At 39.9% G+C, this 25,195-nt stretch overlaps 1 protein-coding gene across 1 annotated transcript; it reads right to left on the bottom strand.

The window, feature by feature from the left end:
* Positions 1-5,213: 5,213 nt before the first annotated feature.
* On the bottom strand, positions 5,214-24,000 carry LOC100384763 (uncharacterized). Its single transcript, NM_001362469.1, has 27 exons — positions 23,816-24,000; positions 23,647-23,712; positions 22,707-22,793; positions 22,144-22,200; positions 21,966-22,030; positions 21,708-21,874; positions 20,690-20,751; positions 20,517-20,600; positions 20,218-20,374; positions 19,652-19,767; positions 19,125-19,253; positions 16,189-16,260; positions 15,993-16,088; positions 15,839-15,916; positions 15,323-15,451; positions 15,026-15,202; positions 14,735-14,935; positions 14,537-14,650; positions 14,208-14,455; positions 13,943-13,985; positions 13,619-13,867; positions 12,784-13,008; positions 12,000-12,091; positions 6,510-6,738; positions 6,028-6,384; positions 5,600-5,673; positions 5,214-5,509 (listed from the first exon to the last, which is right to left on the bottom strand). Exons 1-27 carry the CDS (start codon positions 23,915-23,917, stop codon positions 5,404-5,406), a joined length of 3,582 nt encoding a protein of 1,193 aa, NP_001349398.1. The 5' UTR covers positions 23,918-24,000; the 3' UTR covers positions 5,214-5,403.
* Positions 24,001-25,195: the final 1,195 nt, after the last annotated feature.

Genomic DNA, 25,195 nt, shown 5'->3' with positions numbered 1-25,195 from the left:
TTGGGACGCCACAACGTGGAGTAGGCAAGCGTTGGTCTTGGCCGAACCACGGGATAACCACCGTGCCATCTCTGTGATTGATCCTTGTTGGTTATTGTGTTTTGTTGAGGATTCCTCTCTAGCCACTTGGCAATTATTCTGCTAACGATTAACCAAGTTTTGTGACTTAAGTTTTTAAGTTTCACAGGATCACCTATTCACCCCCCCCCCTCTAGGTGCTCTCAAAAACAAAGTACCAAGAGGAAAGCAAAAGGGTGATGAGCTGATTCAAACTGTGAACAACTTGTTCATCAGGAAAACAAATATCAAGAGGAAAGCAAACGGGTGAGCTGATTCAAACTGTGAACAGCTAGAAACTGGTGCCTAAGTCTGTCATTTGATAAAATATCAGATAAATTACCATAAGTGAGCTAAGTAGCTAACCGTAGTAATAAAACAACCAACACCATAAGTTGTGCAACTTCATTGAACAACAAAATGGGACTAATTGCATCACGAAGAATATGAACTAATCCAAGTGTTGTGCCATCTAACAGATTTTAGCTTTCAATAACCAGCTATACAAGTCCACCTAAGATTCCAAGTACACATGACATACGAAAGTGAGAGAAGACAGTAATAATTTTACATAGCTAAGAACTATTTTGCATAGCTAAGAAACTGATGAATAGTTGAATACCCTGCCTTAGTGGCATGAAGTTGTATTGATTTAGCAATGACAAAAACAAACAATGGTGACCTGGAGTATTATTCCCAATGTTCAAGCCTATCCCTGTTTCATTTTCCCCACCAGTGGCAATCTAGCATACAGACGATTCCTATGCAACACAAAGGAAATCTGAACAAAATAGGATGTAGCCCTTCACACATGAAAATGCAGTCATCTTCAATCATCTACAGACCTGAAGAATGATGCAGATACATGTAAATGCATAACACAAACAAATACTGGTCTGCAAAATCTCAAAATGAGGTCCTGTGGCACCAGCTACAGATGTTCATTATTGTTCGTTGCCTGCTAGATCCGTTGGAGCACTGCCTGAACTTCATAGCTCGCCATATTATGCATAACCAGTCTTAATCTGAGACTTTTTTTAGGAGTTGCAAAACCAGATTGTCTATTCTCGATGGATTAGCGTAACCATGGTTATCATGAAGATGCTTTATATAGTACCATCAATTGCCGAACTATCATCTAGATGCAATGCAACCACCATGCATCTACCAGTTTACTACTGTCAACACACAGTAGTTGTAAATCCAAGGAACTTTGGCAAAAATTCAATCATGAGTATCATACAAGCATTTTTTAGGTGGAGGGGAATGGGTGTAAAAAACAAAAGTGTTGGTATCTTTACATGTACATGTATCATAGGCTGCACATTTTCCCTCATTCCAGTCGCTTGCATCTTCTGTTTCTGTTCTTTACATCGTCTGGCTTACTGACGTGGAATGCTCCACCTAGCAGATCACATAACATGGCAAACTTCTCAGAGATTAGAATGTCAAAGAGAGAGTTGTAGCACATTGCCTTGTTGGCTTCCAAAGATGAAGATGTTTCCATCTTTAACTTAAGAAGCAATGATAATGCAGAAAATGGAAAGGATGCAAACTATTGGTGAACTGCTCAACTACAACAATAGATTAAATTTAGTGCTCCATGAAACGATTAAAATAAAACTGACCTTCTAGAAAGTGAAAGAAACTCACATTGAATTCCTTTTGATGACTTGACCACCCACGACATCGATCTAAAATAAAACAGGGCACAAACATTAGCACGTTATTTACATGTTGAATTTGTGCATTGTGAATAACACAGAACGAAGCAAGAGGCTATGATTGAAGAATACATACTTTATGATGCTATATAGTGATGCCAGGCATAACGACCTTCTCCTGACATCAATAACACGGACTGGATTTTCATTACCACTTAGCCAGCAGCATGGCCAAGCTCCACTTCCAAACCAGCAGTTACCTTCTAGTCATCAACATCCCAGGGCCCTTAGTAGCCAGCCAAATATTCCTGGAGTTGGTGGGCCTTTATATCCTTCCAAGCATCTGCCTGGTGGATCATTCTCTGCTGAGACTAATAACATGGGTTTTATGAACTCACCTGCTCAAATGCATCAAGGTGGAGCAGGTACAAACTACCAGCAAAAGTCAGTTAGTGGTCATGCAGTTCCAAATCATGTTGGTCCATCACCAATTCGACCTCCAATGGGTTCTAATATGGGTAATAGTGATGGACACTTTGAAAGAGATGGCCCTCACACTTATGGAAGGTTTGATGGAGCAAAGGCTCTCCAGCAGCAACCAAAGCTTGCTGCTCTCTCAACTTCACAAAATCCCATGGTAATAATCTTGGTACAGTAGTGTTGAATCTTAATGAAGCGAATAGTTCACTCTTACACTGCCTAAATTTATGTCCTACCATAACAGTAAGCTATAATTTTTCCTGTACATTGTAAGGTCCGATGATATTTTCACACCATATTATTAAGTCAATATGCTTGGTATTTGAATAGAACTACTTGTTAAAATGTTGGCATTGATGCCCATTAGTTTTCTGATGTATTCAATGCTTTCTATATATTATGCTCATGCTAACCTCAATTCTAAAGGTCTAACATTCACCCTGATTTGCATAAACCTGATATCAATAACATTGACCGAGGAGGTAAAAAATGGTTTTCCTTATGCATTCTAGCTCTTGGCTGCTATCTTCATCAACTCCATTGACCACACTTGGAACACGCCAAGTGCCTTTAGTATATTTTCTGAACTCCATGATGCAAGTTCCAGCCAAAGAAAGGCTAAAAATCATTTCCTCAAATGTTGAGTGTGTCTACACCACAAGGATATTCATTTACCTGTAAAACATATGGGCAATTTAATGCATTAGTCTGCTGAGGAACCAAGGGAAAGAATAAGAATTTTGGACCAAACAGACATGGTGGGACGATGTCCGGGCAGATCGGCACACAGATCTACCATGCATTGCATTTGCATATCATCAGCGGTGTTACCATCTTAGAAATCGGATAGTTCATTCAGGTCACCTACCATTTTTAAATAATCATCACAGTCTGGTTAATCTGCTACCTATGTGCACCAGTATTGCATTAAAAGGCTCAAAGGCCACAAGGAGGAATACCTTGCAAGGACATACTTCAGGCTAATGTTCTAACCATCAAACATGCAGATAGAGTTATCAAATTGTTATCAGACTCCAGTCATTATTAAAAAATGTGTGTCAACAATATCATCACACTAACATCTTAAAGCAAAGCGGATCTGAATGTAACCTTCATGATAAGTTCTTTTGTAGTTCAGCTTACTATAGTCACACTTCTTTGAATAACAAGAATGCCTCTTTGCTTATCGCATTCTTTATGTTCCAAGATGGAGGGAGCATGTATTATTGGATTTAGTGATAAAATATGTATTCCAGGACGGACGGAGGGAGCATATATAAAGAGAAGAATTATATAGACAAATGTGGTTTTTACCCGGTCCAGAGATCCTCCAATGTGGGAGCGGTGCTTGTCCTCCCGCTGTTGCCCTGATGCCCTCTGTTCGTCGAGGAATCTTCGGGTCATGGAGTAGCAGAGCTCAAGCACGAGCAGCGTCCCGCAGAGCTCGGGCATCTCATTATAGCGAAGCCGAAGCCAAGGTCGAGGCAGCCATTGAGCTCCTTCGGGTCGTTCTCCGTGAGGCACTTCGTCCTGGCGCTTTGCTGGAGATGGTCATAGGGAAGGGGAGCGACGAAGGCGCGCACTTCCATGAACGGCGCGGAGGCGAACCTTAGATTGAATGCGCGTGATATTGGGGAAGAGGGCGGACGCGCGGTCCTCGCCGCATCGAATACGCGCGGTCCTCGCCATTACAGGGAGGGAGAACGCGTGATCTAGAAAATTCGGATCTGGGATGGAAGGTCCTCCTCGGCGCGAGATTGGAGGGTGGAAGAGAGCGGCGCGCAGACGCGAGATTGGCGGGCGCGATGGGAGAGCGTGCGATGGGAGCCGGTGGACGCGGATTCTGCGGACGCGAATTCTGCGGGCGCGGGCGCGCGGTGCGAGCGCAGTGCGGCAGAACATAGCGCACGGAGTGTGGACGCCTACAATGGTGTCTTATAGAATAGTAGAGATAACACCCACTTGTGGTCGATCTCATTCATGTGCCTAGGCATAGTACCAGAGTGGATTGAGCCCTGATCATAGCAAAGAACGAAGGACCTAGTGTACTGAATTTGAGAACTAGTTGATCAAAACGGTTTTTTGTTTTGAATGTGAACATTTATATTGGATACAAATATATATAGTTATCCTATTTCTCAAATTCAGATTCGGACATAGATATTGTCAGATAAATTGGGTTAAGAAATAGTCAGATATTAAAATAATACTATATTTCCATAGCAAATATCTAACCTTAAATATTCAGATTTGGATCCAATATAGGGCATTGAATGTTCAAATTCAAATAAAAGCGGATACGAAAGGACATTAAACGTCTGACAGGCGCGCAGGTTCGTCCGAGCTTGACTGGCCATGTTCAGTCGTTTCAGACGTAGATGCAGCTAAATGACTTTAAAATGGTTTGTTTTGTATCCGCTCAAGTCATGTCTCTGGTATGCAGACAACTAGGTAAAGTCAACATATGTGGTGGATGCGGACAATGAATCAGACGAGTAAATATCTAGACTAACCCTTCAATTCAAAGAAACGGGTAGAACCTACCACATTCCATCCCTGGATCTGACGTACTCAGAATCTGATCCGGGTAGTTGGAATTTGCGGTGGAGGGGGATAGAGTTGTTTGCTTCAATTAATCAGATCACGTCTTCAGACAATTAAGCAGGTAATTAGGTGCTTTAAAAAATCAAAGTAATACCTTTCGAACACGCTTAGATAAATCATATTTATTTATTATTTACATTAAAAATAATTTTAAAAACTATTTAAATTTATATTATAAACGCTCCACGCTAGACCACATATGCTAAAGGGCGAACCAGATCCGTAAGTCATAGAGAAGTCATTGCGCACGCTTTACTTGGTCGTTGTACAATCAAAAAGAGGGGCAAACAACGTGCCACAACAAACTTGTCTATTCTACTTAGTCCTGGACCGCTCAGATTAACCTATTCGATCGTGCATGCTGACTGGTGAGAAAGTTCATTCATGATGCAGCAACTCTTTCTTTATAGTCTAAAACTGCAAAACGGCACAATCTAAGGCTTCAAAAACTGTGCATAGTGCTATCGTACAACAAAACTGGCATTCCTTTTCGTCGGCAAAATTACCCGAGGGGGAAACCAGAAGCTATTCCACTCTTGAAATTGCTCAATTTGTCATGTCTCATTTCTCGACCCCTAAGGCTAAGCTAATCTGCCATTTACACTCTCTTTCTTAATATATTCTTGCGTGGCTCCTTTTTGGTCGGTGCCATCCCTGAACCCAGAGAAGTCATCCCTACAGCGCTCTGGTATAAGTCATTTAACCTGCACAGATCAAAACATTACAGAAAATAGTTACTAACCCATAGTTACCAAAGGTTGCACCATGAGATTCACTGTGAGATAGCAGCAAACCTTGGCATACTGATCACCAGTGCAACCACAGAAACTCCAACAATAAGCGGAAAAACTGGTGCTGGGGTCAGTTCCTGCATCATACAAGAAATTTATAAGATCTCCTAAACAGACAAAAATACAGTTAAATTTGACTCTAGCATATTTACATTCCAGTACACGACACTTCATTCGAGTATTCAGGCATTAGACCAAAATCAGTAGGAATGAGTAGTGAATTGATAACATTTACCCCAACAATTCACAGCAAAATTACAAGCTCCACGTAACTAAACTATTCAGGTAAATTATATGTTTCTACTACACTTGTAAATCTAGGATGCATAGAGAAAGATATCTTGCAGCATTTTCTGTTCTTAAAGTTTGGGAATGCAAAATTACGATGTCAACAGAATACAGCAATGCTCATGCAAGTCGTGGAAAGTTACCTGCTTTTGATGACGCTCCTCAGTTTTATATTTGAGGGGACCAACATGGATTTGGGGATCCTTTTCCAGATCTACTTCGACTAACTCCGATTCAAACCTATGTGTATGTGATGGAAGGCCAGATCGAAGCTGAACAAGATGCTTGCCCTTGGGCAAATCTCGGACTTCAAAGTAGTATGAAAGAGGAAGAGGAAGTACAGCTTCTACTCTAGAAGAGTCTGTTGCTGATCTGATTTCAACAGAGAGATGCGGATGTAACGTATCAATGCCATCTCCTTCCACATGGCCACTCAAGATTGTTACTTCGGGGCGTTCAAAAACCACAAAATCAATACCAGTCATGTCTTCATGACCAACCTAGAAATGCAAATGTTGTTAAGCATATAAACAATAAAAAGTTCCTCATTCATAAATCATAACTGAAAATATGATATGCTGCAAGCAGAATGTGCGATGGACTTCAATGCTTATGTTAGTCTTACATTAACTGACAAATATTCAGGTGAAGCACGCTCAACTGCTGCAAACTGAAGATTATCTTTTGCAGCCACTCTTATAGAGTAAGTCGATCCAGGCACAAGTCCTCTAAGACGAAATCTACCAAAAGAATCCGTGGTAGCTTCCTCATAAAAACCTGTGGATTCAGATCTTGCTTCAACAAAAACACCCTCCTTTGGTTGGCCAGTTAATAGTGTTACAGAACCCATGGCACTACATTGAAATATGATCAGAGTTAGTATCAAAAGATTGGCCAGCGACCACAATTAGGACTTAGTAATGCACATTCACAGCAGTAGTTTTCAAGCACCAGCATGGACCTTATCCTAACTGAATATTAAGAGTTTTGTGTGCACATGATGTGGGAACCATACAACAAAACTATAAAATAATAGTATGGGTTAAGCAAGGTATCCATAATTCAACATCATCAATCAGACACTAATGTGGGTGTAGTAACCTTTGTTGTTGGGTAGCTACTAGCTAGAATTGATCCTCCTATGAATCCATAATGGTGGAATATTTTAATAAGTACAGAAATTATAATTTAAAGAAAGTCTCCTTGTGGAGTCTATTAAGGCCCATATGGCCCATAGTTTTGCCTATATATATTCTACCAAGTCCTAAGGACTAAGTGCTCTTCCTCTAATCAAGGTTAGTAACATGATACAATAGGGTTAGGACCAAATCCCATTTTTCCCCCAGCCACAATCCATCACAACCTTCCTCTGCTCCGTCCGCATCGGACCCGCTAGGACCGCGCCCGTTGTCCAGACGCCCCGAACCGGACCGCTGGTGCGCGCTCGTCATTTGCGGACCCTTCCGTCTGCGACGCCCTCGTCCTAGGACCTCCTAGCCTACGCGCCACCCATGCCATCCAGGTCGGGATCTGCCCGCCTCGTCGCTGCTCGGGATCTGTCGCGTCTCCAGTCTGTGTCATCCAAGTTGGGACCCCTGCTCGCTTGGCCTGCTCAGGATCTGCCTTTTCGCTTGTCCAGATCTGCCCCAAACCAATCGAGCAGCTTCGAGGACCAGAGGTGCTGCTTCTTTTGAACAGTGAATTGGGTTTCGAATAAAGGATCAGGTCTTCTCTTCACTTTGCTGCGTGGTTTATCTTTTGGTGCCTGTCATCATGTCAGTCAATGCAATCGTGGTTAACATTATTCTGGACGGTCAGAACTACCCAGAGTGAGCCTTTTGTGTTCAGACTGGCCACTATTTTCTTTTTCACTTAACTGAAGACCAGCTGCTTTACGTGATGATCGTAGCAATGCCGCGGACGTTAAAACTTGGCAGATCAATGATGGCAAGGTGATGGCTGCCATGGTTAATAGCACTAAACCATCCATGATTAGGAGCATGTCCAAGTTCACCACTGCTAAAGCTATTTGGTCTCATTTGAAGGGTCGATTTGTTCAAGACAGTGGTGATTTCTTACACACTATTATGCAGCAAACACATGCTATTGAACAGAATGATATGACTATCGATGAGTCCTATTCTGCTTTTGATCGTTCTATGAGTTCTTTGATATCTACGGTGCCATCCTATGTAACTAATCCATGTCCGACTAATCAGTTTATTGAAAAGTCTTTTACATAAAAATTTGTTATGGGGGTTTAGGCTGAATATGACTCTCTTTGTGCACGGCTGCTCCACAGTTCTGATACTCTCACAATGGCAAAGGCATTGTCTGATCTAATTGCTGAAGAGACTCGCCTCAAATCCTTGCCTTCTACTACCGATTCTAGCTCTCACAGTGTGTTGGGCTGTTGGCTACTGCTAAGCAGTCCTATGTAGCAAGGAGTTCTTCCCTACCTTGTGAGCATTGCAAGAAGAACACTCATCGGTCTAAAAATTGTTTCGTTAAATTTCCAGAGAAGTTGGCTAATTTACGTGCACGACGGGTAGCTCGTAGTCGTGGCACAGGTTCTGCACCTAGAGGTTCAGCTGCTATTGCTTCTACTTCACCAGCTACAGCCACCATCATCTTGGGCTCTTGACTCAGGGGCCTCCTTTCATGTGACATCTGATCAGTCACAGTTAGTCTCTTCTACACCTATCACAGAAGATGCCTCTGTTCAGACCGCTGATGGTACTTTATGCCATATAACCCACAAGGGTTCTCTTTGCACTCCACAATTTATTGTTCCTAATATTTTTTGTCCATGAGTTGTCCATGAATCCTCTCTCGGTTGGACAAATTACATACCACAATTGCTTTGTTGGATTTGATGACTCATCTTGTTTTGTACAAGATCATCGCACAGGGGCTGTGATTGGGATTGGCTGTCTCCGTATCACTGGTCCTCGCCTCTACATCCTCGACAGCTTGCGCCTTCCTTCGTCCACTTCATCATCTTCGGCCCGTGTGCTTTCCGCAACTTCAGTTCGTGATGCCTCTTTTGCCCATGGCATCAACGTCTAGGTCATTTGTGTGGCTCGTGTCTGTCCACCTGAATAAAATCAGGTTGTTTAGATCGTACGTCATTTGAGTCTAGTTTTCATTGTAAGGGTTGTCATCTTGGAAAACAAATACAACTTCCTTATTTTACCAGTAATTCTTATTCTGCAAGACCATTTGATCTTGTTCACTCTGATGTTTGAGGCCCAGCTCGTATGGTATCAAAAGGTGGAAATAAATATTATGTTATTTTGTTGATGACCACTCTCGTTATACTTGGATTGGATTTATTTCATGAAACGTCGTTTTGAGTTGCTCTCTATCTATGTCTTTTGTTCGCATGATTCACACCTAGTTTCTGCTCTTATTAAAAAAATTCGCTCTAATTCTAGTGGTGAATATTTATCCGATTCTTTTCGACAAATTCTAATTTCAGAGGGTACTCTTGCTCAACTTTCGTGCCCCGGTGTTGCTAAACGCAAGCATCATCATGTCATAGAAACTGCTCACACCCTTTTGATATCATCTTTTGTTCCCTCGTATTTTGTGTGAAGCAGTATCTACCGTTGTCTACCTCATCAATAGACAACCATCATCAAAACTCTCAGGGAAAACTCCTGGTGAAGTTCTTTTTGGAACTCCTTGCTATGACCATCTTAGAGTTTTTGGATGTACATGCTACGTCTTGTTAGCCTCTCGTGAATGGACTAAATTAGCTGCTCAATATGTTGAGTGTGTTTGGATATAGTCCGGAGCACAAAGGTTATAGATGTTATGATCCTTTAGCACGTCACATTCGTATTTCACGTTATGTGAGTTTTAATGAAAACAAATCTTTCTTTTATAACTCAGTCACACATTCATCTTCTTTTTCTACATAGTCCATCTCTTTCATGTGCCTTCCTCCCATCCATGCTCCTTCATCTGGGTCTTCATCTTCCACTACACCTTCATCTACCACATCCCCACCTGATGTTCTCATTCCCATTACAAATCCTTCTACCTCAACACCCACTTCACACTTCGCTTCTGAACCACCAGTAACCAAAACCTACATTCGTCGTCTTCGCACTACTCCCACGGTCGGTCCTGATGACGAACCTGTTATTGATGTTTATACTAACAATGATGACTCTCCAGTTGTTTCTTATGATCTACAGATTGTTGATGGGTCACAGTTTGCTCATGTGTTACCGAATCACCAGGGATATCATCTTCGTGATCGTAGTACAATTGAACCTCTGGATCGCTATGGATTTCTTAGTGTTGCTGCAGTAATTGTTGAACCATCTAATTATCATGAAGCTTCTGGTAATCATGAACGGCGGCTTGCTATGAAAGAATAGTTGGATGCTCTTGATCGAACGGGTACTTAGGATCTTGTTCCTTTATCATCACATGTAGTCCCTATAACATGTAAATGGGTCTTCAAGATTAAGACCAAATCTGATGGTTCGGTTGAGCGATATAAAGCTCGTCTTGTGGCCAGAGGTTTTCAGCAGACTCAGGGACTAGATTATGATGAAACATTTGCGCTGGTTGCACATATGACGATTGTTCGTACTTTGATTGTTGTTGCAGCATCTTCTTCATGGACTATCTCTCAGATGAATGTTAAAAATGCTTTTTTCATGGTGATTTACACGAAGAAGTTTATATGCACCCACCACCAGGAGTTGATATTCCTTTGGGACATGGTTGTCGTCTGCGTAAAGCTTTATATGGATTGAAACAGACCCCTCGTGCTTGGTTTCAAAGTTTCGTCCCTGTAATAAGGGTAGCTGGTTTTACCCCTAGTGACCATGATCCTGCTTTATTTCTTTATTCCTCTTCATGAGGGCGCACCTTGCTCCTATTATATGTTGATGACATGTTGATTACGGGTGATGATCCCGAACATATTTCTCAAGTATAACATCTTAGTGAGCGGTTTAAGATGTCTGATTTGGACCCTCTTGGATACTTCCTGGGTATTGAGATATTAAAATCTACAAAGGGCTATTATCTCTCACAGTCTAAAACTCTAAATACATCCAAGACCTTGTTGCTTGCTCTGGTCAGAGTGATAATTGTACAGCTGCAACACCCATAGATATTCACTTACAAGTTTGTCCAAACGATGGTTCACCACTACAGGATCCATCCAGATATCGGCATATAGTCGGCAATCTAGTCTATCTCACTATCACTTGACCGGATATTGCACATGTCGTTCATATTCTGAGTCAGCTTGTCTCTGCGCCTACTTCAGTCCATTATGGTCACTTGCTTCGTGTATTGAGATACTTAAGGGGAACCACATCTCGAGGCTTATTCTATGATTGTAATATTTCCTCTACATCTTCATGCCTACTCAAATGTCACTTGGACGAGTGATCGCACTGATTGTTGCTCTATTAAAGGTTATTGTATTTTTCTTGGTTCCTCTCCTATTGCATGGAATCAAAGAAGTTGTTGTATCAAGATCCAGCGCAGAAGCAAAACTTCGAGCTCTTGCTACCACTACTACCGAGATTATATGGCTACGATGGTTATTGGCTGATCTTGGTGTCTCTTGTGATACTCCTACGCCTCTTCTGTGCGACAACACTGGAGCCATTCAAATTGGAAATGATACTGTGAAGCATGAACTTACAAAGCATATTGGTGTTGATGTTTTCTTTACACGGTCTCATTGTCAACAGAAAACTATTGCTCTTCAACATGTGCCCTCAGAAATGCAAGTTGCTGACTTCTTCACAAAAGCACAAACAAGAGAACAACATCGTCTCAACTTGTTCAAACTCAATGATTTAGATCCTCTGCTTCCAACTTGAGTTTGAAGGGGGTGTTAAGGCCCATATGGCCCATTGAGTTTGAAGGGGATGTTAAGGCACATATGGTCCATATTAGCTGTGCTTATATATATTCTACCAAGTCCTAAGGACTAAGTGTTCTTCCTCTAATCAAGGTTAGTAACAGAGTCAAGATAGGACATGAACTTTCTGCAAGCTGGTAATGTGTTCCTTTGCATTCAAAGCAAGACATAAGAGAATAAAATACTTATTCATAAATAGACAGTGAAGAAAACCTGTAAGCCACTCTGGTTGCACGAAATTCAGCCTCCCTAGACTCTCCAGAATTAAGATCAATAGCTACTGCTGACGGATTAAATTTATATTCCTACAGCAGAAATATCAAACCATTAGCACCTCTCCAGAACAATGAATGTAACTCTTTACTTTAAGTTACTTTTCAAAGACTTGATACACATTTTATGCTGAATCCTTGGACGCACTGATTTCAAATTCCTACAGCTGTGTCCAAGTATGAACTGGGTAAAAGTTTGTGGTGACAATCTCCTATTCTGAAACTCAACCCAAATCAGGGATATTTAGAAGAAATTATAGATTTCAAAAACTCGTACATTAAATATTATATTTCTTAAGGAGTTGATGGAAGCTTCAGTCAGAAGTGAATCACATAAAACTATATAAAATATAAAATAAACATGGAATGGCCACTAATAGGGTAAATGTTGAAGATCCAAATGAACCATTTATGGCAAGTTCCTTGTGTGTTATATTGTTATTTATTTAGCAGAAGAAACACAGAGAAGAATGATGATTGAATGTGTTATCGATAAAAAAAGAACAACAACAAAGCCATTTATCCCAAACAAGTTGGGATAGGCTAGAGTTAAAATCCCAATAGAACCCAGAAGTCATGGTTAATGCACATGGATAGTTGTTTTCTATGCACTCCTATTCAAGGCTAAATCGTTGGGTATACCTCATCCTTTCAAATCTCCTTTAACTGTCTTTATCAATAAAAAAGGAAGATTGACTGAAACAAGGCACAGAAAAACAAAGCACCTTTAGAAGTGGTCGGAGATAGAAACTTCCAGGAAATAAGTTGTCAAAGGTGAAGGTTCCACCAGAACTACTAATTGAGTTATTTCTGTACCCTTTCTCGCCACTCAATGATAATAATACTGAAGGTAAAAGCTCTGAATTTTCACCATAAATCCGCACTAATATCTGACCAAGCTTCTGACAAGAAAAGGTGTATGGGCCAGTTTGTTTGAGATGGTAACCATCCTGCATGGTGGAAAATGATATCAGATAGGAAATTCAACAAAACAACCCTTTTGCAATTACTGGTTAAAGGATGAATTGTCAGCATAATGCTGCAACTTTCTACTATGTACTAGGCCATGCATTCATGAAACAGAGGCTGCAAGTTAATTTCCATTATCTAAAACTGAATTTAAAGACAGTGATGATGATGCACTAACAGTACTCCATTGTGTTGTACTACCCCTGTCCCAAAAAGAATGCAATTCTGGGTTTGGATTAATCAAACATGCTTAATTCTGACCAAGTTTATAGAAAATATTAATAATAGTTTTTTACTCCAAGTGGGTACACTATGAAAATATATTCCGTTATTAATCCAATGGTACTTATTCAGTATCACAAATGTCAGTACTTTTTTTAAGTATAGATGTTAGTAATATTTTTTACTCCAAATAGATAGACTATGAAAATTTTATCGAAAAGCGAGAACTGCATCCTTTCTGGGATGGATGGAGTACATACAAGTACAACATATGATCAGTAATTTGTAGTCAATAAGCATCTTGTGTTCTGTCAATTAAGAAATAGTTTAATTAAAAACATAAGCATATGCTCAAAGTGTAATAGAAACCTTTGAAGCTTCAACTTTATATACTATGTCATCATACAAAGGACCTGCAAAAAATGATCCTTCAGAATCTGTCTTTGCCTCTGTTGCTACATCCCCTTTGTTCAGATGGGCATAGTTGCTCTTTCCAGCTGCTAGAATCTTGATGTCAACATCAGAAGTTGCAGGTAACACTGATCCTTCAAGATATAGACCAGTTCTTGCAGTGATTAGAGGAACAGTATCTTGGCATCCATTCATAGAAACTGAATACTGCAGTTTAAATGAAAAAATAATTAGAACAATGGTTTCAAATAAAAAGAAGTTTACTTATTGACTATCACTCACCTGCTGTCTTGCTGGATAAAATAGGACTTTGTTCCTTCCAATGCTGCAAATATGCAAATCATGTCAGTATAATAAATTCATTTACATGACTATTTGCTGATCAAAGAAAAGCAATCTTCAAAAAAAAAAGAACAGAGTAAAGCAGTGTGCAATAAAGGTAAAACAAGGGTCCAAGGCAGAACAATTTTTAGTCGCCACTCGCCAACAAAATTAGAGACAAATTCTGATTAAGGACAATAATAAAGAAGAATAATGGAACAAGTACCTAGAATCATGGGGGACAAAGATGAAGTCCTCCCCAAGGTCAGCCCAAATAGAGTACTCAAAGGCAGTGAAGTCATTTTGATTGTCCTTTCCAAGAACAAGTGATGTGGATATCTTTTCTATGAAACTGCCATCACTCTTCAAGATATCCACGACTATGTCCTTGGAATCAATGTTTTCCTGAATGGAGCTCATGTCCACATGGATTTCACCTTTTACAAGATACTTCTTTGCATTGATATGGATCGGCTAAAAGATAAACTTTCAATGTTAGGGTGCCAAATGGAACCTTGCAGGAATATATCTTGTAAAGTAGAAAAAAAAACTTACCATTAAATTAGCTGTATCAAACAAAACAGACGAGGTCCCAAAGGAAATACAAGGATTAGTTAAATGAATCTCATGTTGCCCTGAAGTTTCAACACAAATTCTTTGTGATCCTTTCTGTTCAATAAAACAAAAGGATTGTGTCAAATGAAGGTTCCATTGATAAAAAAAGGAATGTAGATTTCTCTAGTGAGGTAGGACCTTTATCAACAAATCAAGTCTAGAAGAATCTGGCTGCTGAATATAAGCATTAGTATCATGAGTTGAAACTAGCTCAATCCAATAGCCTTTTTGTACAAACACAATGTCTCTCACATCATCAGTACCAACATCTATATTCAAGATACTCTGGTCCCAGCACCAATCATCCTTAGCTAAGCCCTCGGGTAAAGAATTCTTCACCTATAAAAAATACATTGAAAATAGTAAAGACTAGAAAGATACTACATGTAAAGAATAGTTTTTTACAGTGACTATCACACAAGGTCTTACCTCTACACGATATTTTCCAGGAAATACTTTCTTAAACACAAAATTAACATTATCTTGTTCCAATGTAGTTGTCTTCTTTTCCTGTTCAACTCCGCCAGCCAATCTAACAAGTGAGACCAGAATGTTCTGGCTGCATTGCTGTTTGCATGAGACTTTACCATGAACATTGACTTGTGACTGCCAACAAAGATAATCCTCTCAGATATTATCTCAACCGAGAAAGCATCTATCAAGATTGATGGAAGCTAACACAGTATTTCTAAGGAACACATGGGGTAAAGTAATGCTCATGCCTACCTGAGAGAATTCCAGATCAAGCAACGGGCTATTTACATTGACGCTAATAGATCCCGGTGAAAACATAAGACTAGAAGAGCGTTCGGAATCTACAGGTAATGCAGATAACTGGTATTCACCAGCAGGAACCTGCAAAGTGCAACAAAGAAAGCATAATTAGTAATAATGTCATTTAAGGCTAATCAAGAAGCAGTGTAGAAACTATTAGCAGCGTAGACTGGTTCATGCCAAGACCATAATTCACAAGGATATAAACAATTATTGAAACTATTCCTATCAACACAAGTCTTGACAGCCTGTCAGTGTGAGATATTCCTTGCTATTGTTGAATTAAACATAATAACATAGAAGATAGGACCACTCTGAAAATTAAGATCACCACACAGGTTTAAATTGGAATGCATAACTTATATATTCATGCAGAAAAGTTAGCCACACTCAAAGGAATTAAACATTACTAGGTAATAGTATAATATATTTTTTGCAAGTAGGAAAAAAGAAGGGGGGGACACATACCTCAAAGCAAAAATGTCCATTTTCACCCACTAATTTCCGCTGTGGCTTTACATTTTCTGGTCCATGTGTTAAAGTAACCTACCATCCCATCAAAATTGTAAGAATAGTTTCCGAAGTGATCTCAACAAAACAAAAGGAAGGATTAAGATAGTACCATTGCTTTTGAATTCAGAGTAACTGTTCGAACAATACCACATACATCATATCTAACTGATCTGATATCATCAATACTTGCCAAATTTGGTAAAATCTAATGGAAAAGGATGTATTTAGTAAAAAATGTGAAACCAAGGCATTTGAGCTGTAGATCTAACTGAGATAAGGATTCCCCAAAACAAACTTAATATTACCATAAAATCCTCCAAACGGTTGAACTTATAATGATCCTTCTCGGCAGTTATAGTATACTTCTTGGATGTAACCTACACAAGGGCAGCACAGATGACACTTCATTACAAATGAGGAACTGATAATAGTGAGTTAAATTTAAGTGGTGCACTGAGCCAGTGCAGAAATTATATAACAGGTGAAGTGCCTTGGTTTTTTGTTGAATTTGAGGGAGCAAGTGATGGCTAAAACACAATTATGAACCCTTTCCCATTTGAATGGTGATGTGGACACTTCTGTCAGCAAGGTATATGCACGTCCCAAGAAGTGATGGAGGTGACGTGAGGATAAGACCCATGGCAAAGGTCATCGAGGACCAACAACCACTATCGAGATCATTGAGGTCCAACACTGCCATGGCTCCACCGTACTAACAGCTTCACCATCTCTTGCAGCTACAGGAAGTAATTTGAGATGAGAATACTGGGGGGAAGAGAATGTGACTAAGATGGACAATCAATTTGGTGTCAGCTGGTAGTGAGATTCGGTATCTCCAGCAATGAATTGACCAACAGCGCAGGGAGACACAGGGAGTAAAAGAAAACAAGAGCGAGGGCATAGAAATTTGGGAAGAGAAGGTGAGTGTATCAGAGATACCCTTGCGAATCGCTATAAAAGCTGATGCAGGTGCAGGTGCAGAAGCTGCACTGGTGTGGCCTGCATAGCCTAGTATGCCCACCACTTGTGTTTTCGTGGATGCAGCCCACATGATGCTTTAAGCAGCGTGCAAGCCAGTATAAGGCCCTATACAGGCAACCAAACACCAGAAGTTTGCAGCCCACTAACCTGGATAGCCTCTAATGCAGGCAACCAATCAGACTCTAACGAAACATATATCAGGTATTACCTTACTTGTATTGTCCTATTCCAACATGCAGCAGAATTTAACTTAGTATTATCACCCATAAACATTGAAAATACAGACACTTCAATTTTGGGCAACTCAATTATATTTATGCAAGACATATCTAGTTTCTAATATAAACTCGCAGCTTCTATGTAAGACATGTTAAACCATTAAACTGAGTTCATAATTTTCTCTTCCCTTTTGTAGTTAATTAATGTGAACCTTTAGCTGAGTTGATTAGGTGGTCTGAGTAGCACTTCTCAGGTCCTGAGTTCGAATCCCAACGGGAGCGAATTTCAGGCTGAGGTTAAAAAAAGTCACTCGCTGGTTCCCCTGGTTGTGTGCACACGAGATGGATTGACCTATGGAGGCAGATCCTCGTGTAGGGGCTGGGAGGGCTCAAAGCACAAGTAAAGATCTGACCTATAGAGGGCAGACCCTCATGTTGCACAAGGGGGCAGCTTTCGTGACCTTTCTCGGTCGGGGCTCCGATTGAGCTTTTTCTTAATATAATACCGTGGGGCGGTCTTTCCCCTACCGGCCGAGTTTTTGTAGCTAATTATGTTACTTTTCACTGTCAAATATCAATAAGTAATGCTTAAATATTATCATCGTCTTGCAACTTGCCAGATTGCACTACAAACTCCATATTGAACAACTAAGAAACCAAGTCATATAACTATAAGAGTAAGTTCATCATAACAAAAAAGAAAAATGTTGTGGACATGAATGCACAAAGAAAAGGTGACATCAACATGAGAAGAGATTCCAACGATTAGGGATGTAAACGGTTGGAAAAATCCCGCTCAGTTCTGCATCTAGCCATCAATTTTTATATTTGTCCTTGAATTCGTATTTTCGGACAAATGTGAAAAACGGTACAAAAAGCAGAACGAGAAAAACGAAAACGGTTTAGGCCATATCCTAATAGTTTTCGTATATCCCATATTAATACGGGACTATACCGTATTCAAATACGGTATATTCCGTTTTTACATTGTTACCGACCCACTGCTCTGACCACATGGTGTATCCCGTATTTCCATATGCAAAATTATAACCCATATTTTTGTATGCAAACTTCTAGAATGGCAAGGACATAAAGGGGAAAGACCAGGAGCAGGATGATGAAGAAAACGAATATATTGACAATGATCCTAATGCCATGGGTGACCATACTGAGCTCTGAGTTGTAGTTGTAGGGTATTATTTTCAGCATGAGTTACTATGTTATGTGTGGTTGACTTTTGCAAATTATCAGTGTGCTTGTGCATTGTGTGTCTACTTCACTACTACATTAAAGTGCGAGAATCTTCGTGTGTCGCCCGCGTCCGGCGATATCCCCTCTCCCGCGCGCATGCCTAAGCAAAGCCGAGCCACCAGCAAATTTCGCTCTCCCGAGCAAAAAAACACTACTATATTAAAGTGCAAGAATCGGCGTGCGTCACCCGCGTCCAACGTCATCCCCTCTCCCGCGCGCGTGCCTAAGCAATGCTGAGCCGCCAGCGAATTTCGCTCACCCGAGCAAGCGGGGGGTCGAACCCAACTCTACTCGGATTGAAGCGGCCAGTTCCCACCACTACGACACAAGCTCGTTTGTGCTATGCAAAATAGTCTAAATATAAATATAGAGACCGTAGCAATGTACGGGCAGCTAACTATAATTAATTATGCATTGATATTTACTTGTTCATGTTTTTATAGACCTATTATCAATCTATCATTATATAACTATGTTACTCATATTAATATATTATCATCATACAGTTGTTATTCATTGATGAGATTATGTTATGATATGGACGGTGTTTCGTTTTATCTTTCCAATTTTCGACCGTTACCGATGTGTTTCCGTTCGGATTAGTTCGTTTTCGTCATCCCACATATCCCGTGTCCGATCCTGTTTCCGAAGATTCTGATCCCATTTTCAAATTAAAATGTAAAAATGAAAACGAGAGAGGATTTGTCCCAACCGATTACGTCCGTTTACATCCCTATCAACGATCAACATATATGATAGTTTTTATATGTCAAATAAAAACAGCCTAATACCTGATCGAGTCTATAGTATCCAAGACTATCTGTTATGGCTCTCAACTGCCCATCAACTATAACATTGGCACTCTCCACACCAGCACCATAACCATCGATAACACGCCCTCCAACAGAAAATCCAGTGACCTAGTTAAATTTATACAAGAAATTCTTAAAACGTTAGTAACCATATGAACAATCCATGAGGATCATAAACAAAAATAGAGCACATGAACGAATATCAATCGGTTAAATAAAAAAAGAGCCTAGAACTGTCATATAATACAGAAACTTATGCCCAGCCAACCTTGCAATAGCTTTAACTCATAGAATCATGTATACTTTTCTATTTGTATATCCATTTGTCATTTCTACTACCTCTTATTCTGAATGCATAAATGTTTATCCAACAGGTGCTTAAATCCAAATAATATTTTCCTCAAGGGCCTAATAGATATTTATTTTTTCATCATCCTGAGGCAAACTTCTTTCACTGAAACTTCTATACCTGAAACTATAAGATGTGAATCAATTTCAGGCAGTACCTGGAATTTTTGGGGAATCGTCAAATGACTATGCTCAACAGAAACAGAAAGTGAAGATGGTGAAATATCAAATACGGTGTTCTCTCCCTTGTAGTATGGCAACAACTCATAGCTACCTGCATATAACAGAAAACAGTAAACAAATAATGTCACATAGGGAGTTAGAGACTCAGAAAGAGCAGAACAGGATTCCCAATGAACAGGACCAAACAATTAAAATGTTTAACACTGGTGCTGCATGAATACAACGAATCGGTTTTGTGGTATAGAAAATATTTGGTTGGTAATTAGTTTGTTTAAAATAGCTTGTCCTGCATTTGGTATTTAAAATACCTCTGCTCATCAGCACCAGATACAGCTAGATGAACAGAGGTATTTAGATGAACAAGTTATAGATCGAAATGATACTTCATGTATTGATGCACTTTAAGACATCCAATGTACATGTGTTAATTACTCAATTGTCATCACGAAATCCTGAACAACTTTCATGAAGAAGAAATTTGACATAACAATTCCATTGCACTGAGGTGACATTTTATTAGTTCAATAAATTATCAACTTACCACAAGGTAGTGATCTAAATGTGAACTTCCCATCAGCACCAGATATTGCATGGCAAAGTGCACCTTCCTTGGGTGCATCACTGAAACCTTGTGGGCAAGGGACCTTCGTTACATCATTTGAATACAAATATAGGTGGACTCCCACTATTGGATTTCCCTGGCAAAGAAAATACATAGAATATGTTCAACATAAAAATTTGGATTTGCTAAACAATGCAGATCAAACTTTAAACACAGACATGCAATCATATGGTTGTAGCGTTAGTGATTATCAATAAAAGAACCATTCAGCTTCCAACCTGTGCAACCACAGTGCCATAAATGTCATAACCAGATACAAAGAAGACATCATCTGCCACGGCATTTCCAAATCGCAGGTCAATCTGTACATAATAAAATGTATTAGTTAACAGTTTAACACAATAAGATCAGTGTAACATCCCATCCAATGGAAAGAATGCATAATCTTAACCTCTGGTGAGCCTCTCAACTCAATTTCATAATCAGGATGAGAAGCACGTAATATGTAACGCCCTGGAAAAAGAGCATGAGAAAATAAGAAGAAAACACAATGATTTTGTGGGGGAAACAGTGTTTTTACAATATTAGTCTAAGAGCATCTCCAAGAGATTAGTCAAATAGCTCAGCAAGCCAAATTTTGGCTACTCAATAGCAAAATAACTCTCCAACAGACTAGTCATCCAACTTGCCAAGCTATCTGGCTCTTCAAATTGGCTCCCTCTCTAGCCAAATTTGGCTAGCCGCTGACTAGCCAAACTAAATAGAGAGTCTGTTGGAGTGAGATGCTACATATAGAATGTAATCTTTATGAAGAGATAAATAGAGTGTCATATAGAGAGTCGAAAATGGAGTGTCTCTTGGAGATGCTCTAAGGCCGCTAATAATGCAGAGGTACATAACTACATAACATGAAATGAAATCAAGAAATAATCACAAAATAAATTATACCCACTCAGCATTCTCATATTACTAAACCAATGGTCTGGTGATAAAGAGGCTGATGGGATGTGGTGTTCCAAGGTGCTGGACTTGGAGGGGGGAACAGGACCACAAACAAGTTAGATGGTCCATGATTGTATGAGTTGCTGAGCATAGGGGACATATTTTGGGCATTTGAAAGATAGTGAGCAGGTCATGAAAGGATTATATCCCTACTTTCCAGTGGAGAAGTAAGAATTCAATCGAATTCAAATCAAAGCAGGTTCCAAATTTCACACTTTCGAAGTAACAAAAATGTTATTGCAAAATAAGTAAATGACTCATTCTAAGTATTTATGGTAGAATTTGTAAACAAAAAAGGGTAAACCCAGTGTCAGAGGCTCCCAAATGAGTGGGGTCTAGAGAAGGGATAAATCGAAGCAAGCCTTCCCCCTACAAATGAACTACCAAACAACTGCATGTGACATATACAGGAAATGAACAATATTCATACCAATTTTACATGTATAGTAAGGGCACTAAATAAAAACCTGGAATTATGTTTGTAAATGAATATTCTCCTGATGATGACGTCAAAGCAGATGCAATCAACTCATCAGAATCTGTCATCAGTTCAATTTTCACACCAGCAGGTCCTCCCCGTTTTGAGCAGCTCTTACCACCAACAGCTCCCACTACTTTACCGGATATCATAAACCTGCACGGTGCATGCATACATTAACATTTGAAGTTTCAATGTGATTCATGTTCACACAAAAAAATTAAACTAAATGGCTAAAGAAACAAACCCAGTGAACTGGAAATTTATATCCGCATTTCCATTGCACCCATTGTGATCAATGATGACAGGAACCTGAAGTGTTAGGTGAACATGTCATCCAGTAAAAGAACAAATGCACTTAGTGCTTAGTAAAGACAAAGTAAGGAGGGAAACAAAGGAAAGATTCAGTTAAGGAATTATTTTACAGTTTCGGGCTTCCATGACCATCCCTTGGGCCCCTTCACTCTGACCATGAACGAACCCTGTGTTGACAGAAGCGACAAGCATAAATAGTAGACATAAATTTTATTTTAGAAACAATGGAAGAGAATATCAAAATTATGATCTTAGCAACTTCCTCCAGTACAAAAAAAAATAGGTGCTGCTTTGGATGTCATACAGTCAAAAAATAAATTTCTTTGTAATATTCATTAGGAGCCTACATACCTTGATCACAATAACTAGTAGTCTAATTGTCTAAATATGTATAAAATATATCAATGATGTAATAGTATGGAACTGTTTTTTGAAGGAAGATCAGGCTATACAATTTCTAGAAGTTCAATTGAAATATCAAAAAGGATATTGATGACAAAAACTTAAACAGGGCATCATGCTGACAGTAGCCAAAACATAACATGTTTTGTGACAGGAGGGAGTAGTGCCCTTTAACCTTTGCTCCTACTTGCAATAAAATTGTATGTGTAAATAAAATGAGAACACATAAAAGATAATCCAGAACTAAAGTAAACAAAAAACACAAAGATACCTTATCATAGACGGGGATAAAATAGTATCCATTAGGAGCACACTGTGTGCTTTCTTTAACCAAACCATCAACAGTGCAGAGCTCAACCTGATACACAAAGTTAAGAGGGAATCAGTTGGAGGCTTAGTGCAAATCATAAATAAATATAAAAACATATGCATCAAAACCAAAGCACAAGCATGATTAACGGAACATACACAGACACAAATAGAGCAATACTAGAATAATAGCCATGTATTAAAAATGATATTAATCTCTACATGCTACAGTTTGCATATGTCACTATATGAGAGATGAAAATATCCATCAGTTTAAACTTAGTAGAACCCACCCAACCAAATCATCCCCCACACCCACAACCTCCACTAAACAAATTGCACCCAGACTTAACAAAACATGAAAACCAACGTTTCAGATCGCTGGATAAACTCTCTCCCTTACTCAAATCTAATGGACAATATTATTTGAATCATCCCCCATCGCTCCCCCCAGCATAATTAAGGTCCAGCAATCACCAAAGCTACCAGAAACAAGAAATCAGTATGTGCTCAAAACACCGGCAGGGCAACCTCTTGTGCCCTAATGGTAATTCTAAATGGTCTGAATAGAGTGTAGAGTCGCTAAACCCAACCATGCAAACCCATAGGGCAGTGATCTGAATACCATGGGACAACAGGCAATCCGAAACTAGGATAGTTGTTAGAGCAGCGGCGGTAACTCAGCATCATGCAACCAGAACGTGTTCAGCTCTCCATGAGGTCCAATTCAAGTGAACGGCATCAAGCAAATGTATGTTTAGACTAAACGAATCATGCATAAAAATACCAGTCAAAGCTCGATAGGAAAGGACAGCTGAGTGCAACTACGAAGCTTGTCTACGTGATGGGATGAGACGGTCCTAAGATATAAAAACTGACGATGGCGGGAGCGGACGGCATACCGTGATGTCGGAGTAATCGAGCTTGGAATCCGATGCCTTCCTCGACTTGGCCAAGCCAGAGCTCGCCTGAAACCACCCAAAACCCCAAGTCGCATCAGTGTAACAAGTCACACCTAACCAAAGCGAAACACACTGTACACGGAGATAGAGCAACATGAGGAACGTCGACCTCGACGACGCCGCCGCATCCGTGGATCTCGTCAGAGGCGACAACGGCGGAGAAGAAGGCAAGCAGGAGGGAGAGAAGGATGGGGAGACGGCGGGGATCCATAGATAATAGATCGGATCTAGCGGGAGCGGAGCATGCCACCGGGGGAGACGACGACGAGATCGATATGTGCGGGGGCGATGTGTATTAGTGGTAGCAGTGGAGTTTGATATTTGCTAACAGCCTAGCACTCGCTTGGACCGCTGTGGACCTGTGCCCTATGCTGTGGGTGTGGGCTTTTTTCCTGGGCCCTAGGTGTAGTGTAGATGTAACTATAGAAGACGATGGGGTTGGGCTGGAATAATGGCCTTGACAAAATTGGGGGTTTCACGTCCCTGTTTTCATGAAACTCCATTGAACCCCCCCCCCCCCCCCCCCCCCCATTGAGAGCCACTAGATCAGGCGGCGCCCCTTCGGACGCCCTATCCAACAAAGGGTAAAACAGGAGCGAGCAATTGTACATATCATATTCAAATTTAGCAGAGGATTAGATAAATTATTTAGCACAATCCACAAAACTAATTAGTGCGAGACAGGTAGAGCAACAAAGCAATGAGCAGACCAAACACATAGAGACTGAACATAGTAATGCATATCAAATTGGAACTATAGAAAAAAAAACCTTCATTTGCTATAGCAATTAGAGCACAAACAAAATGAAGTGCAATAAAAGCATAACTCGGGGCACATATATACATGCACACTAAAATAGAAGTGTAGCGCTTGTTTTACATAGCAATCCTTCATTAATCTGTGCATCCATATGGTACACATCCAAAAGCAGGATAGAACGTATTGATCCAGGTTCCTGATGCTACCACCAAAGGATCAACTTATATGTATAAGTTGGTTTCATAAGACAAGCATAATTATAGAGACTAAGCTACAGACGGATCGACATATATCCCTCGCATTGTCGCGATGAACATAAAAACACGGTGTTCCCTTATCCAGGATGAAACCTAGGAGGAGATAAACATGTATGCACTACATAGTTCTTGCGAACACAAAAGTGCAACATCCCCGAATTCATGATAAAACGTCAGCCTCACCGGACCTGAGGGGAAAAAGCTTTTTTATGTAAGATATAAAAACTAAATAAACGATAGTAATGGATGGTTTATGAAACTTACTTAAGGTATCAATACAGTCTCTGATGCACCCCTTTTACCAAATTTCCATCTCAGACACTATCAAGTATGGTATGATGATTTTAAATTTGAAGATTTTAATTTGGATTTACAAAATTCCAAGAGCACATAAATCTAGCTACATTGATACGCATTTCCAAAGAGACAATGCTTCACTAACCTGTAGAGAAAATGAGTTGTGTGCATGATT

The sequence above is a fragment of the Zea mays genome, chromosome 8, assembly GCF_902167145.1.
Source record: "Zea mays cultivar B73 chromosome 8, Zm-B73-REFERENCE-NAM-5.0, whole genome shotgun sequence".
In the NCBI taxonomy this organism is placed as follows: Eukaryota; Viridiplantae; Streptophyta; class Magnoliopsida; order Poales; family Poaceae; genus Zea; species Zea mays.
The sequence above is the reverse complement of the archived record's forward strand: the minus strand, read 5'-3'. Positions and strand labels throughout refer to the sequence as shown.

What these genes read in the sequence shown, in the direction of transcription:
- LOC100384763 (NM_001362469.1), bottom strand. Translation starts at nt 23,917, where the DNA reads ATGGATCCCCGCCGTCTCCCCATCCTTCTCTCCCTCCTGCTTGCCTTC. An exon ending in ATGGCACTGTGGTTGCACAG is followed by an intron (nt 20,375 to 20,516) that starts GTTGGAAGCTGA and finishes TTTCTTTGCCAG; the next exon opens with GGAAATCCAATAGTGGGAGT. An exon ending in CGATTCCCCAAAAATTCCAG is followed by an intron (nt 19,254 to 19,651) that starts GTACTGCCTGAA and finishes AAATTTAACTAG; the next exon opens with GTCACTGGATTTTCTGTTGG.